This window comes from Urocampus carinirostris, chromosome 20 (genome assembly GCF_059441175.1).
Source record: "Urocampus carinirostris isolate Australia breed hairy pipefish chromosome 20, RoL_Ucar_1.0, whole genome shotgun sequence".
NCBI lineage: Eukaryota > Metazoa > Chordata > Actinopteri > Syngnathiformes > Syngnathidae > Urocampus > Urocampus carinirostris.
In genome coordinates this window covers 19,861,163-19,877,990 of record NC_142368.1, presented here as the reverse complement: position 1 = coordinate 19,877,990, position 16,828 = coordinate 19,861,163, and the positions used below count along the sequence as shown (strand labels likewise).

General features: G+C 40.9%; 1 protein-coding gene across 3 annotated transcripts in view; it reads left to right on the top strand.

The window, feature by feature from the left end:
- The window catches only part of LOC148346502 (adenylate kinase 7-like), a 50,519-nt gene that overhangs the window by 15,349 nt on the left and 18,342 nt on the right, over positions 1-16,828 (top strand). For 2 of the 3 annotated variants that reach the window (XM_088324530.1, XM_088324531.1), the window contains exon 17: positions 537-613. In XM_088324530.1, coding sequence (XP_088180656.1) covers positions 537-569 — 33 coding nt within the window. In that variant the 3' untranslated portion in view covers positions 570-613. Of the gene's footprint in view, positions 1-536; positions 1,509-16,828 lie in introns of those variants that run through there. The other variant, XM_088324532.1, reaches the window with a different exon arrangement.

Here is a 16,828-nt window from a genome sequence, read left to right as displayed (position 1 = left end):
CAAAATAAGGCGGTAACACATCAATAGATTTTGAACTTGCAAGGAGGGTCAGGAGGAGAGCTCTTAAATAGGAAAAATTCCATCCATTCCTAACGTACTCCTCTGAGCACTCTCTTTTTATCAAATCTTCATGATTATAGAGATCAGATCAGCCCTAAAGGGTGTGGGTGTCAAAGAACAGACACATGATTGGCGACAATGATGTAATAGTCAATACAAAAGTGAGTCCAAATAAGGAACTGGCATCCCATGAAAACTCTTTCTCACTCATCCAATAATAAAAAAAAACCTATTAGAATGTGTTTTAGTGACCAAGAAGATGCGTTTTATAGGTATTTGGGGTTTACCTCTGAATGCTTCTGGGGGGGCCGGGAACGCAATCATCGGTTTTAAGTTATTTCGGATCAGGTAGGAGAAGTTCTAGATATGAGCTCCATCCGGGAACAATCATGTCTAGAGGTATCGCAGTTTTATTGACTAGCTCTGTTTACATTTTGTTTTACATTGTAAAATCGATTGTTTTCTTTTGTGTCAAGGCTGAGTATCTTCTTCGGATGGACAAAGATTGATCCGGTTTCATGTTTCAGCATTTCTACAGCGATCACAGTTCAAGGTATTGTTGAAGCAATGACGTGGAAGGCACATCTAAATTACTTTGATCACATTTGGCTAATTCTAAGCATTATTTGTTCTTACATTATTGTATGCCTTTTTTTCTGTATTATTTGTATCATTTCACCTTCCTGTTGTCCTCATTTTCTGTTAACACCCCCGTGCCTTGCGGGTCAAAATGACCCGTCGTCACAAAACCCCCAATATAAGCAGATGAATTAAATTTTAAACACCAAATTTCATATTGTTTAAAGAAACAAAGTGTCCATCACAATATGTGCGATACAGTTATAGCTCTTCACTTTTATTTATTCAGCTTAAAAAAAAGGGAAAAAATCCAATTTTTTACATTATTTCCTCTGACTTTTTTTCATCCAGTGAAAAAATTAAGACAATACAAACTAGTGCAATACAATACGAAAATATGAAATATACAGTGAAGAAAATAAGTACTTGAAAAATGAGTACAATCCGAAGAACACCATCCCTACCTTGAAGCATGGGGGTGCTTTTCTGCTCATGGGACAGGACGAATGCACCGCATTAAAGAGAAGATGACTGGTGCCGTGTATTGTGAGATTTTGGGGACCAGCCTCTTTCCCTCAGAGCGTTAAAGATGGTTCGTGGCTAGGTCTTCCAACACGACGATGACCTGAAGCACACAGCAGGGAAAACCAAAGAGTGGCTCCGTAAGGCGCATATCAAGGCTCAGGCCCAGCCAATCTCCTGACCTGAACCAAATCAAAAGTCTTTGGAATTAGATTAAACTCCGTGTTTTTCAGCAACAGCCCAGGAACCTGACTGATCCAGAGAAGATCTATGTGGAGGAGAGGGCCAAGATCCCTCCTGCAGTGTGTGCAAACCTGGTGAAAAACGACAGGGAACGTTTGACCTCTGTATTTAGAATAGAATAGAAGAATAGAATATACCTTTATTGTCATTGTTACAAATGGGCTAACATACCAGCTCAGTAGCCTAGATGGTAAGGCGCCCGCTTTGAGACTGGGAGGTTCGGGTTCGCGCCCCGGCCGAGTCATTCCTAAGACTTAAAAAGTGGTCGGCGGCGCCCTCTGTTGGCTGCGGCTGCATCGGCTCGCTACAACGGGTCAGGTGCAATCGACATTTCGTTCTGTGTACATTGTTACACAGAATGACAATACAAGGAAATTATTATTATTATTATTATTATTATATTGTGACAACGAAATTGGGCATGACACTCCAGTTTTACACATTCATAGTGAGGTATGAGCAAGAAGATAAAGGAACAGAGAAGATAATGTTATAAGACAAGGGGGATAAGGCTATAGTTATAATTTACATGGTATTTACACAAGAAATGTCGGCATGTGGGATGTTACATACAGGGTTGTCGTGATAACGTCGGTATCGTAACGGTTGTGCAATATTGCATTTGGTGCAAAGTCATCATAGTGCAAAAATAGTCAGCATGAAACAGGAAATGGTCAGACATTGTGCAATTTGAGCATTGAACGTAGTGCAGTCGACATGTGCAAGAACAAGACATGAGTAACATTATATTCGTATGAGGTAGTGTTGGCACGAGTTTTAAGTTGTTTTTTTTTTGTGCGGTGTCTGTTTGAGCAGTGAACAAACATAGTGCAGACAGCATGTACGTGAGTACCATTTTACATACGTGTGAGGTAGTTTTTTGCAACAGTTTTCAGTTTTTTGTGCGGTGTCTGTTTAGGGTGGTAATGGCTGTGGGGAAGAAACTGTCTCTGAGTCTGTTCGTTTTTGCTTTGTGTGACCTGTAGCGCTTGCCGGAAGGCAGCAGGTCGAAGAGATGGTGGCCGGGGTGAGAAAAGTCCTTGATGATGTTTTCTGCTCTGCTGAGGTAGCGAGAGCAGGCAATGTCCTCCAGACTGGGCAGAGAGCAGCCGACGATTCTCTGGGCTGTTTTGATGATCCTCTGGAGCTTTTTCCTGTCTGCTGCTGTGCACCCAGCATACCACACCGTGATGCAGTATGTTAGGATGCTCTCCACTGTGGCTTTGTAGAAGGACACCTGCAGCTGCTGTTTTAGGTTATTTTTCCTGAGCAATCTCAGGAAGTGCAGTCGCTGCTGGGCCTTCCCTACCACCGCTCTGGTGTTTGCAGACCAGGAGAGGTCGTCGGAGATGTGCACGCCCAGGAATTTGAACGAGTGGACTCTCTCTACACAGTCCCCTTTTATGATGAGTGGTGCTGGATTCCTGCCATTCCTTCTGAAATCCAGAATCAGTTCTTTTGTTCTTGTGGTGTTCAATATGAGGTGGTTTTCCGAACACCACGTTGAAAGTGACTCAACCTCATCCCTGTATGCCGCCTCGTCCCCTTCAGCGATGAGGCCGATCAAGGTGGTATCGTCAGCGAACTTAATGATAGTGTTTGTGGGGTGGGTCGGTGAGCAGTCGGAGCTGTAGAGGGTGAAAAGCAGGGGGCTCAGTGCACAACCTTGGGGGGAGCAAACAAAGGCTACTGTACCAAATATTAACATTCATTTTTGCAGGTGTTCAAATACTTATTTGCAGCTATATCACTCAAATAAATCGTTAAAAAAATTATGCATTGTGATTTCCGGATTTTTCTTTTTAGTTTATCTGTCTCACAGTGGACATGCACCAACAATAAAAATTTCAGACCCCTCCTTGATTTTTGAGTGGGAGAAATAGCAAAATAGCAGGGTGTTCAAATACTTATTTTCTTCACTATAACAACCCATTCAACCAATAAGCATTTGTACCACTGGATGCAAATTCACAGCCTTGTGATTGGAGACCTGGATTTCGATATTTAGCTCTTGGGTCATTTTGACCCGAAGACTGTTTTTGTAACCTTTATTGAACAGCTTACATAGAAATCTGTATAAAACATCATTTCATTTCTACTTTTAGGGACAATTTAGGGAAGGTCAAGAAATTCAAATTTTATAATATATAATTTAGGTGACTTTGGTGCGATTTTATAATACAAGGGCGGGTCATTTTGACCCGGAGACAACAGGAGGGTGAATGTTTTTTTATGGATGACACTGCAAAAGTAAAAAAAATATAAAGTAAAATGAGTGATAAAGTATCTTGTGGCGTAAACTGTTCTTGTTTGTTTGATAATTTTGGTCAATTTAATTTTTATTGTTGTTTTTGCTTTCATTTTTTTAATGTAACTGTGTTTGTGCGTTTGGTTGTTTTACTATCTGGAGCTGCACCCAAAAAGCAACAAGTTAGTTCATGAAATAAATATTTTATTGGAAAAATAGTGACCTTTCCTATGTGTAATGGGTTTTTTTCCTGCCTTGGTTTTAACTGGAATTTTTGGACCAATTTTGGGACAAATTTGAGCTACAAACATTCTGCAAAACATGAATTAACTAGAGATCAACCGAAATGGGTTTCACAAGGCCAATACCAACTATTAGTATTCTGAAAAGGCCGATAACCGATATTTGGAGCCGATATAATTTGCTGTGAAAGCCACTCGTATAAAACCTACATAAAAACTTAAATAGCTCCCTGATACTCTAAATAAATAAAATACAATACAACTAATTGACTTAAATTAACTTAAAACAAAAAGCGCAACGGAATTTCAACGGAGCTCGAAAATTAAAAAGTGTTTGCACTCCTCTTTTAGAGCCAGATTGACAAACTAATGTTATGGTAACAGCTAATCACTTCCACTCTAGCATTAGCGTGCTTTTTGTGCTCTCTCTCAATCACAAACAGACATGCTGGATTGGTGAACTATCTATCTACCCATTATCTGCACCGCTTATCGTCAGTAAGTCAAGTCACATTTATTTATATAGCCCTTGATCACAAAAATGTCTCTAAGGACTGCACAGGATTACTATTACAAAATTGCACAATTACCTGATCCTAAACCCGCATGCGGGCAAGGAACAACTCAAAAACCTCAGTGTGAGGAAAAAAGAGAAACCTTGAGAAAGGACCTCACACGTGGTAATCCCCCTTCCAGGATTGACCAGGGTGAATTACAATTAGCATTACTGTACACAGAATAGTAAACATTAGGTAAGATGTTGAAGATGTCCGGAAAAAGCATGACACCAACGACGCCCCCAGCCTGTAAACTAGTTCAGAAAGTCTATGACGGCCACGACGCAGCTTCCCATCTCTGCCATCTTATAAATGCAGGGGTTGACATGCTTCAGGTCAGACGCTGGTCCGCTGACTCCTCTCAAATCGTCCTTCTCCTTCGTATCAGCCAGGCAGGCAGTCGGAAAAAGACAGGACAAAACAGAATATGCGGTGGGCATCAATCATAAGCTTTGGAATAGAAGTGTGTCTTAAGCCTCGATTTAAAAACTTCCGTTGAGGTTGCAGATCTTATCTCCGGAGGCAGGGCGTTCCATAACACCCGGGGGGCCCGGATGGAGAACGCTCTCGAGCCTGCAGACTTCTTGGCTCTCGGAGTCACAAGTAGACCGGCATTTTCCGAGCGCAGACTCCGTGCAGGAACATAAGGGGAAATCAAATCAGAGAGATAAGAGGGTGCAAGCCCATGCAAACATTTATATGTTAATAAGAGAACCTTAAAACCACATCTTAAGTGGAGTGGGAGCCGGTGCAAGTTGGCCAATACAGGAGTAATATGCTCAAACTTTTTGGTCTTAGTCAAAAGTCTAGCTGCCGCATTCTGAACCAGCTGCAAACTTTTAATGCTAGAAATCGGGAGACCAGAAAGCAATAGATTACCGTAATCAAGCCGAGAAGTAATAAACGCATGAATTAAAACCTCTGCATCTGATTGGGACAGCATCGAACGAGTCTTCGCAATATTACGGAGGTGGTAGAAAGCTATTCTAGTAATATTTTTCACGTGTAACTGAAACGACAGATTTGGATCAAATATAACACCTACATTTTTGACCGAGTCACTATGAGTGATATTACATTTGTCAAGGTTCAGGGTAGTGTTTGAAAACTACTGACGACAGTGAGCTGGACCAATAATCAACATTTCAGTTTTTTCTGGGTTAAGGCGTAAAAAGTTAAGTGACATCCATCTTTGAATCTCAGTAAGGCAAGCCTCCAGATTTCTACAACTTAAATGTCCAGTTGTTTCCAGTGGTGTTGGAGAAAATGCAGGTTCGATAATTAATAATAATAATAATTTCCTTTGTATTGTCATTCTTTGTAACAATGTACATTGATTAAGTCTTCTCATACGTGGTTCAACAAATGCAGGCTGCCATGAGAGGGAGGTTCTTTATTGCATCATCCCAAAGAACTCAGAGAACTTTAGACATAACAACGCTTTTATAGCTTCAATTGAGTACAACCCAAGAGGCGGCCCGGTCCTCACGTAACATCTTTGGAATTTGTTTTTCTCGCAAGGAAGATGCTGTCGTACCCTTATTAGGACATGTTTTTGAGTTTACGCCAGTTTATGTCACCTTGCCCTTCACCGTTATCTGTTGTCCTCCTGTGAGGAGGATTGTTGAAACTAATTCGTCCTTCGAGACTTTCCCGAGATGTAAACAACATTTCTCACAACTGTAAGCAAGTCTTTCTACATTTCTTTCTAAATGTATGCAAATCTATTCTACAAATGCAAGTTTATTTTCTACAACATATCCCCCCTTTGGGAGTTTATCTCCCACATTGAACGGAAATTAAAATCGAAAAATCAATACAGGGTAGTGGTAAAATATCTTAAATCATAGCTACACGGACAGAATTACCCGAATCGAAAATAAAAATAAAATCCTGGCGGTCAGCGTGCTGTGATTATTCCAACTTTTGTTATTTATGTTTTGATTACAAAAACCTCCAACACTCCAAACACCTGACTTATGCACTAACCCCCCCTTCATTTATCTTTATCCGTACATACTGGATTATACACGTAGACTGTCGATGGTTGATCGGTACATGATAAAGGTACCATATTTTCCGCACTATAAGGCGCACCTAAAAGCCTTTATTTTTTTCACAAGCTGACCATGCGCCTTATAATACAGTGCGCCTTATTTCTGGATCAATTTTAAAATTGCAAAGTTTTCCAACTAACTTGCAGCCGCCGACTAGATTTTCCCCCGAACGCCAAGTAGTACGCGGTGTATGCTGGGATTTATTTACCGGCGTTTCATTGGCTAACCAATGTGTCAATCATCATTTGAATCGATCACTATTGGCTAAAGTTATTCGGAGGTCAAGGGGCGGATCCTTTTTATCATTTACAGGCTGGCATTGGCTTAAACGGCAGACAAAGCCTGCAATTGGCCGAAAAAGATGTGTCAATCATCAGTTGAATCGATCACTATTGGCTAAAGTTATTCGGAGGTCAAGGGGCGGATCCTTTTTATCATTTACAGGCTGGCATTGGCTTAAACGGCAACACAAAGCCTGCAATTGGCCAAAAAAGATGAATGTTTATGGCACGTGGCTGACGGCATAGAGAAAGCATTTTTTTTCTATTCTGTATTCGTAAATATTTTATTCTCCTGGATTTACTGCACTCACTGATATAAGAGGACATTGGCTGCACATTATTATGAACACAACGACTTCGGTGAGCTACTTCGGGTTTTATATTGTCCCTGTATCTTGTTTCAGACTGAACTCGATGTTTCTGTGATAAGCGGTGCAGATAATGGATGGAATGGAGTGTCTATTTTTAAATTAAATTCAATTCCAAGTGTTTATTGTCATATGCACAGTAGAGTTGCGAGCGAAAAAGAAAATAGATACTAAGGAATGGTTAGCATTTCTTGAATCCCAAGACTTTAATCTTACGAATGATGGAACGATGCATTTGAGTGACATCTTACGGACACCGCATCCGCACGTGTTCTCGACACGTATTTGCGTCTTTGCAAGCTTTCGGAATGTTGAGGGGGTAATAAGTTGGACTTAACTATCTGACTGTTTTGTCCACGTTCCCATTGTAGCGCCTTATAATCCGGTGCGTCTTATCTATGTCAAAAATAGGACCAAAAACTTTTTTCGGGGTGCGCCCTCTAACCCGGTGCGCCTTATAGTGCGGAAAATACAGTAAATGAATAAATGAACTGATAAGTGATAAGAAATTTTGGTAATAGTCGTTGATACATTTCAATATGAGTGCATGATCGGATAGTGATACAGTATACACATTGGCCTTTGGCCTGACCCCCGTGAACATTTTGAAGACCATGCTTTGCCGTATTCGTCCTCGGGTGTCGTGAAGTCAGATGTTGGAGTGAGAGATCATCCCAGCAGGCATCACGCGCAATTGCCATGCAGCCCAAAACCCGGAAGCGACGATGCATCCTGACCATCCTAGACAGCAGCTTACTCCCCGGCAGTGTGACATACCAACAAGAGAATCACAATTAGAAACCATCATATTTGTAGCTATTATTCCTAGCGCTATAGTGTGTTGTGTGTCAACCGAAAGTACTATTAGATATTTCATTTAGTCCAGATCATCGTATGTGTCCCTTCCTGCATGTGCTCCATTATCTAGTGTAGGTTTTCCCGACTGTTGATGTTGCCAGATAAAAATCATGATGTTCTCCTATTGTACTAAAGGCCTCATTAGTGTAATCAATAAAACGTTGTTGGTTGTAATAAATCAACAAATGTAATTAATCCATTCTGCGGTCTTATTCGGAGTTATCCAGATAAATATTGATTCCAATCCAGACTTAATTTCATTCCTAGCTTTAAATTCATCCGGAATTCCTCTCGGTTGTCCGATGGCATCTAGATTCACTCCGGCCAATTGTCAACAAAAATATTTCATTTAATTAACTTTTCCCCTTTACATTTCTTCCCTCGTTCACTTGTATGTCCCTCTAACACTTGCTTTTTAGCCCACCAGTTAAATGGGAAATTGACATATAACCATCTCACTTAATTTTATCTTATTTTTATTTTATTTCTTTTCCAAACCAACTAAATCTACTATTTTAGCTTCGCCTACTTAATGTGAAAATGACGTGCATTGATCTACAACGGGTTATGTTACTCATTTGTATTCCACTCAACAAATTTTTCCTCCATATTCATTGAAAAGAAAGTATTTACCCACGCTTTTTCACTACTTTCGTATAACAATGCTTTTATCTCAAATTAATCTATTCCAATTCACTCAATTTGATTTTTCCTTGTCCTTACAGTCCTTAATTTTCCAATTTTGAACTGTAAACTGAAATATGTTTATTTATTTTTTGTTACTATTTTATCATTTATTGGTGTTATTCTGGCATTAACTTAATCTAACGCACCTAAAATAACTGAAACATAATTTTTCTAAACTTTTCACTCCCGAATTTATCGTTTTCCAATTGAAAAACAAAAAACATTGTGGACCGGAAAAAATATTTTTGGGGAACTCCATAGGCCCGCGGTCATTACGTTGCGCACCGTTCGTGTGAAACGCCAATTTCCCAAAAAGTCAAAATTTTCGATTCCTTATGAGATGTGCTATCGGTTCCATCTAAAACAATACATTTTAAACAGTCTTACTCTTTAAAAAACGTTTTTCTCGTTTCAATGAGCACTGTATTTTTTCCTTTTATTTTTTTTTCCCTTCGATATTTTTCTGTTATTTCTTTTAGTTACGTGGGCCGATTAAACGCCAGCGCTGGACAAACATATAAGACAAGAAAGATAAGAATACAGGAAAGAATACAAACATTTACAACATTGAACAAACATAAAACATTTGACAAGACAAAGGGGCCCACAAAAATTAGTTTAATTAAGTCAGTGCACATTGAAGCCATGCGTTTACACAATTATTGAGTTTTGGTTATTTTTTCCTTTCCTACACAATTTTCCTGAATTTTACGTACTGGCAGTGTACTCATTTTTGGCCGTTGGCCTGTTGTAATCTCACTCGTCAGTGTTGTTGCCGTGGGTGTAGGTTTCTCTGATCTTTGGTGTGTCGTTACCACTCTCGTCTGTATCGTCACCTTAGGTGCTGGAGTGACCCACCAATTGGTCCACCAGCTGTTAAGGTTTGGCTTATTATCCGTTACTTTAATCTGTACTGTCGTTAACATATTTGATTTCTGGTATTCAGTCGGCACTCCGACTGGTTGCACGTCTCTCTTTTGTCTGACTCATCCCATAATACTCGGGATTTCAGTAGTTCAAATTTGTCTTCTATTGCGAATTGCACTATTTATACACGTCTTTCTACTTAATCAAGGAAGCAAGGTTTTGGGTGCTCTGAGGAGAGTGATGAACAACAAGAGAATGAGTATGGATGCTAAGAGTGGACTGTATGAGAGTGTGATTGTGCCGACTGTGTTGTGTGGTGCAGAGACTTGGAGCCTGAACGCAGATTTAAGAAGAAAGTTGAATGTTTTCGAGATGAAGTGTTTGAGGAGTAGATAGATTTGCTTCCAGACCAAGAAAAAAAAGGGAGACGATTCAGTTTTATTAAGATGAAAGCAGTGTGTGTGTGTGTGTGTGTGTGTGTGTGTTTTGTCGTATCGATATATTAATAACTAAATGGAGTGGAATGGAACTATGCTGACTATAACATGAGACAAAACGAGACGGCACGCTCTATAGAGGATATATTGACTTATTTCATCATCACCTATAAACAGCTCAAAATTTTGCCAAAATTCTGCTTTTTAGAAAGAACCTAAAAAATCTGTCATTAAAAGTGCAATTAACCACCAGTCCATCATCCCAAAAAAATGGTTCTAGGTCAGGGGTGGGCAAACTTTTGGCGCCACGGACCTGGGGACACATTCAGTTTTTCTCATTTACATTTATGATGTTATATTTCATTATATTAATTCATGTTTATTTTGTGTATATGTATGAACCTTTACTGAACACCAGCATACCTTCAGGGCAGTTGCAGTTGATTTAACAGGGTTCGGTTGCATTTGGAACGGATTAATCCCGTTTCAATCAATTTCAATTGGATAACGTGTTTCGATTTACAACAGTTTCATTATTCCATATTTACTGCTAGAACCAATTAAACGTATAAGTAGAGGTACAACTGTGTTACTGTAGTGCATGTATGTAGTATTTCTGTCATGTTCAGCATGGTCACCGTGGCGACCGGCTGGCCCCGCCCCCTTGGGTACCGGCTGTAGCAGATCGTCTAATTTGCGTGTGTCCTTCTTAAGGGCTTGCCCGTTCTGAGTAAAAGCCTGTTTTGTGAGTATTCCTTGTCTGAGTTCCTGTGTGCCTGTAAGCCTGTTTATGTTTTGTTTTGTCCCTGGGTGTTGGACAATTTTGCTAAATAAAAGTAACTGGTCGTTATGCGATTGAGTTCTGGTCCGTTCTGCACTTAATTTAATTTAATTTCTGCAGTAGTATCTTATAATAGCTCCAAAATCAGATTCTGTAATATTTTCGAAGTAGGTTGTAGTACACCTGAGGCTTTATGTTTGAAGGATTTCTTTAGTAGTGCTAGTATTAATGCTGTAGTAGTTTTGTGTGCAAGCAAAGTTATATTGTGAAAATGTCGAATATTCCTAAAACTGAAGATACTTACGTATTTACTTTTAGCACAGGCGCTGGGCAATGGAGTAAAAGTGCGCATGTCCTGTTTATAGTCCCGCCTATTCTTAACACTTACCCAATCAAATTGTTTGAGTTGCTTTGCTACAGCTTCTAGGTAAAACGTTTGTTTTGGGTTAAAGTTTTTTTCTGTGAGTTTCTATTAAAAAATGTCTCGATAGTGAACCTAAATTGTTTAATCAGCTTCCTCATAAAGTATTTTTAGCAATTTACATCCAAAACGGGGACTGCTGGTGTGACAGCGTGACTGTAAACTGGAGTTACTGGAGTTTTCCATAACATGAGCATCACCTAGAGGCAGTGGATATGACACAATAATTATAAGAAAACAGTGCTTTTTTTTCTGGGCACTTCGACTCTCTTTATTTATTTATTTTTTTTTTTTTCATCGTATTTTGTCCTGTTAAGCACTCTTATTTCGGTTGCACTACACAATGCAGAGACATCTTGGGGTCAAATTATACACACTGTCCCTTTAAAATATTTTGAGTGCATGTTTCTTATGACACCATATTTTACAAATTACATTTTGCACGTTTTCGTCTCATCTCACTTTTTTTTTCCCATAATAATTTAATTTTGGTACTTTTGAGCTTCTATACCTTGGGGCCAGTGAGCCTTTCATGAGGTAAAATGTACTTGTACTTTCCAAATTCTCAACCGTTCTGGCATGTTGTACAGTAGAGTCACACTTAACCGGGCTGCTGTCTCTTTCATGCGTCAAGGTCTGCAACTGCAGCGCCGCTGTTCGGATCCCCGGCTGCACTTCCGGACCCGCGATTTCCATCCGCCGTTGCGATTTCTCGAGCTCTGCTCCTAGTAACAACCATATCAAACAACTTATTACCACACACAACTTTATCATACACATCTTGTTTTCCTAATTTAACGTTACTGCCCTGTTGATCTTGATTGGTCCCATTGACGGTGGCAGCATGAGCCTTGGTACAGTGGTTCAGATGGTACCAGGTTGAGCTGCCCTCGACCTGGACTGCGGTCGGCGTTGCCCTCACGACGGTGTACGGTCCCTCACGCCTCGGTTGGTTCCGCTTTCGTCGAAACACCTTGATGTAGACGAGATCCCCTGGGACCACCGTCTTCTCGAATGGTTGTTCGACCTTGGACTCCTGTCTCTTCACCAGCCGGTAGATGGCCTTCTGGACAGTCGTCAATTGTCTCATACAGTCTCTCAGTTCAGTTTGTAGTTGCTCAAGTGGCGGCCCCTTATAGGGACCTCCCAGATGCGGCGCTGGTCTGGTCTGCCTGTTAGCATTTCATGCGGTGTTAAATGTGTGATCCGATGAGTTTGCATGCGATAACTCATTAGCGCTAACGGTAGCGCATACCCCCAGTTGAGCCTAGAACTCGCACAGATCTTGTTTATCTTTGGTTTTAATGTTCCATTTACTCTTTCCACGTCCCCTGACTTTGTGGGTGATACACTGCACCAAACCGTTGTTTAATGTGTAATTCTTGTAGGATGCCCTTCATGACCTTTTGAACAAATGCTTATTATGATTATCTGAGCTTATTTCTGACGGTATACCAAATCGCGGAATAACTTCTCTGATCAAAAACTTAATTACTGTTTCCGCACTTAGATCTTTTGATGGAACTGCTACATTCCCTGATATTATTCTCTGCACAGATTTCACACTGGTTGAGCACTTCGTCTACCGTGGCCTGTAAATATGGAGACAACATGGCGGCGCATGGATACATGCTTGCGGCTCGTTCTCCAGCTAATCTTCTATCTATTGCCGTTCTCTTGTCTTTTTTGCTTTTACTTTTGGACACATGTGTGGCCAAAAATACTTACAGTAGGGACGAACTTATTTGGTTGGGTGGGCGTCTAAATTTCGACTTTTCGGGCACTTTTTATACCGCCTATGATATACCGAGCGAACTTTAAAGAGACCCGGCATCCTTGTGGACGGCTATTCCGCTTAATAAACGACGTCAACGCCGCCGTAAGGACAGAAAACAGAAGCGTGGTTGCCGTGCAGGTAGATGTGTGAAGCGTGCGAAGTCTAAGCAGCAAGATGGACGCGAGGAAGGACGCGAGGATGTAACTAATTCCACCATTCATCCCTCGCCGGTGTTGTGCCCGGGCACAACACCGGACAACCCACACGAAAAGCCACAAGAGCGGCAGCTTTTGAAGATTTCGACAAAGACTACAAAGAGTTCAGCTAAGTCAAATGATTCAGCAAAGCTGAAATTTGGTCTGTTAAATATTAGATCGCTTGCTCCAAAAGCTTTACTTGTTGATAACATTATTCGTGATTATAAACTTAACTGTATGGGTCTGTGTGAAACTTGGTTACGCCCGGATGAGTATTTAGCGCTAAATTATGCTTCTCCCCCAGACTACGAGAGTAGCCATATAGCACGCACGTTGAAAAGGGGTGGTGGTGTTGCGCTAATTTCTGAAAAATCGCTCAAATTTAATCCACGTACCTCTTATAATTACAAGGCGTTTGAGGCTCTTGTGATGCGGTCCTCTCTATTGTCAATTTATGTAATAACTATCTATCGTGCACCTGGGCCATACACAACTTTCTTAGACGAATTTGCTGAACTTTTGTCTGAACTAGTAACCTATGCAGACAAAATTATAATTATGGGAGACTTTAACATGTGCTAGCTAAGAGTAGTGTTAAAAAAGCTGAAGTATTTAGCGGACGCAACATAAGCACTGGCACAGTTTCTGAGCTCTTTGAACTCCTTCCCGGAGCAGTTGCGTCCTTTCCTACATACATTGGCTCGATTGACTCACTCATGAATGAGTTCAATACCACCCTGACTAGTGTGCTGGATTCAATAGCGCCCATAAAACTAAAATCACGTCCTAAAAGACGCACGCCTTGGTTTACTGATGAAACTAGAACCCTTAAACAAGAATGCAGGAAATTGGAAAGAAAATGGCGCGCTACCAAGCTTGAGGTTTTCCATCAAACCTGGTGTGACAGCTTGTTAAAGTATAAAGCGGCCCTTGCCTCTGCAAAATCGGCCTACCTTTCGAAGGTGATTGCGTCTCAAAAGAACAACCCCAAAGCCCTTTTTGACACTGTAGCATCGCTTACAAGGCAACAGACTATCGCAGATAGTTCGACACACTCTGCTCAGGACTTAATGGTCTTCTTTACTAAGAAGATTCAATGCATACAGGAAGAAATTGCTAAAGAAATTATTAATACCACACATATTAAAGGACTGAAATTTACAGATGCACGACAGGGTGGCTGCCTTGGGAAAATGGCCGGTTTTAGTGAACTGTCACTTGATGATCTCAAACAGGTGGTAAATGCGGCCAAACCGACAACTTGCCAGTTCGACCCGCTCCCAGGTTCACTTATTAAAAGTCTTTTTGGCGTCCTTGGACCTTCAGTTCTAAATATTATAAACATATCACTCTCCTCAGGTGTAGTTCCAGCAGCTTTTAAGTCCGCCGTTATTAAACCCACACTGAAACGACCCAACCTTGATCCAGAAATATTAAGTAATTACAGACCTGTGTCAAACCTACCTTTCCTCTCTAAAGTACTCGAAAAAGTAGTGGCACAGCAGCTGAATGCTTTCATATCCGAGAATAACCTTTTTGAATCCATGCAATCAGGATTCAGGGCTAACCACTCTACTGAGACGGTTCTGATCAAGGTAACAAATGATCTCCTAATGTCAATGGATTCTGGCGCTTCATCACTTTTGCTGCTGCTGGATCTTAGTGCTGCTTTTGACACAGTGCACCACAATTTCCTACTAGAACGGTTGGAAAAATGGATTGGTCTCTCAGGAACCGTCCTCTCGTGGTTAAGATCCTACCTCTCAGATAGGACGCACTGTGTTAAATATGGCGAAATGACATCTGAGCCCTTTAATGTTACCTGTGGTGTTCCGCAGGGTTCAGTGCTTGGCCCCCTTCTTTTCAGCATTTACATGCTTCCATTAGGTGATATTATTCGCAAGTACAATATCAGCTTCCACTGCTACGCAGACGACACTCAACTATATCTTCCGTTGGAGGAATCTCCCACACTAAACTGTGGAAATTTGGAGGCCTGCCTCATTGAGATAAAAGAGTGGATGTCACTCAATTTCTTGCGTCTTAACTCTGAAAAGACCGAAATGTTAGTCATTGGTCCATCTAAATGCCGTGACTTATTCTCAAAAACTGCTGTGAACATTGACAAATGTCACATCACACAGAGTGACTCAGTTAAAAATTTAGGTGTCATATTTGACCCTGATCTAACCTTTGAGATGCATGTAAAGAAAATTACTAGAACCGCTTTCTTCCATCTTCGTAACATTGCCAAAATCTGTTCAATACTGTCTCAGTCTGATGCGGAAACTATAATTCATGCATTTGTTACCTCCCGTCTCGATTACTGTAATGCACTACTCTCCGGTCTCCCGAAGTCCAGAATCAAGTCTCTTCAGCTAGTACAAAATGCCGCAGCGAGGCTTTTAACTAGGACAAAAAAGTACGATCACATAACACCGATTTTGGCTAACTTGCACTGGCTCCCAGTTAGCCAAAGATGTGACTTAAAAGTTCTCTTAGTATTGTACAAAATCATACATGGACTTGCTCCCTCTTATCTCTCAGATCTGATCTGCCCCTATGTCCCGGTCCGAAGCCTACGATCTGAGAGTGCCGGTCTTCTGGTGATCCCGAGAGCAAAGAAGTGTTCTGCTGGTTCGAGAGCGTTCTCCATTCGGGCACCGGTGCTGTGGAATGCTCTTCCCCCTGAGATCCGATCTGCAACCTCAGTGGAAATGTTTAAATCTAAACTTAAAACTCACTTCTACTCCATTGCTCATGAATAATAACCTACTCTTCTTGTCGACTGAAAAATAGTCTGTGTAACATAGTATACTAATCTGTGAAGCCCTTAGAGACTTATTGTGATTAAGGGCTATACAAATAAAAATGACTTGACTTGACATGACTAGACCTGTAACCTTTTTTCATCAGCTATTTTACAACCTCCCCCCTTGCACAATGATCTAAATCGTGCTATTGTCAACTGATATGAAATCAAAGGTATTTTCCTGTTACCTATTCTCCTTAAAAATCCTCCTGATGCTCCTGCATCTGGAGAGACACATCTCCGTTTCCTGGAAAGCATATTCAAAATACAATTTTAGCTGTATTCCTGTTTTAAAAATAAAATAATTTACAATCCAAATGTACCAATCTTCCTCAGATTTGTAAACACTTCGTCAATCAACAAGACCCTAACGTGACTTAATGCAGACTCGTGTTGTTTGTTTTCCCGCCTCGTTGTCGGCCTTGGACGTCTGGCTCAGTCCATTGTGACGTTCACTCGTAATCCGCTGCTTGAATGTGTCCATGAGCCTTATCAGTGCAACACTGACCTTGGTCGTTGTCGGTTTTCTTTCTCTTTTTTCTTGAAACTGGCTGCAATCAGTTCAGATTGCCCCCTGCTCACTGTTCGAGGACAGCCTGGATGTGCTCCAGTGTCCCCACGACCCTGCTGTTGACAAGCGGTGCAGACAATTGATAAGTGAACGTCTTTGTTTGTTTTTTGTTTGGTTTTTTTTTCCTGCTGTAATCCCCTCACAGCGACCAGTATATTGTCCATCTTCAGTCCTTTTCAACAGTCCGTTTGACTTCAGAATCCTGTTAAATCGGTCATGTTTACAATCTCGGATGTTTACTCTAGGTTAAATGACCATGCAGA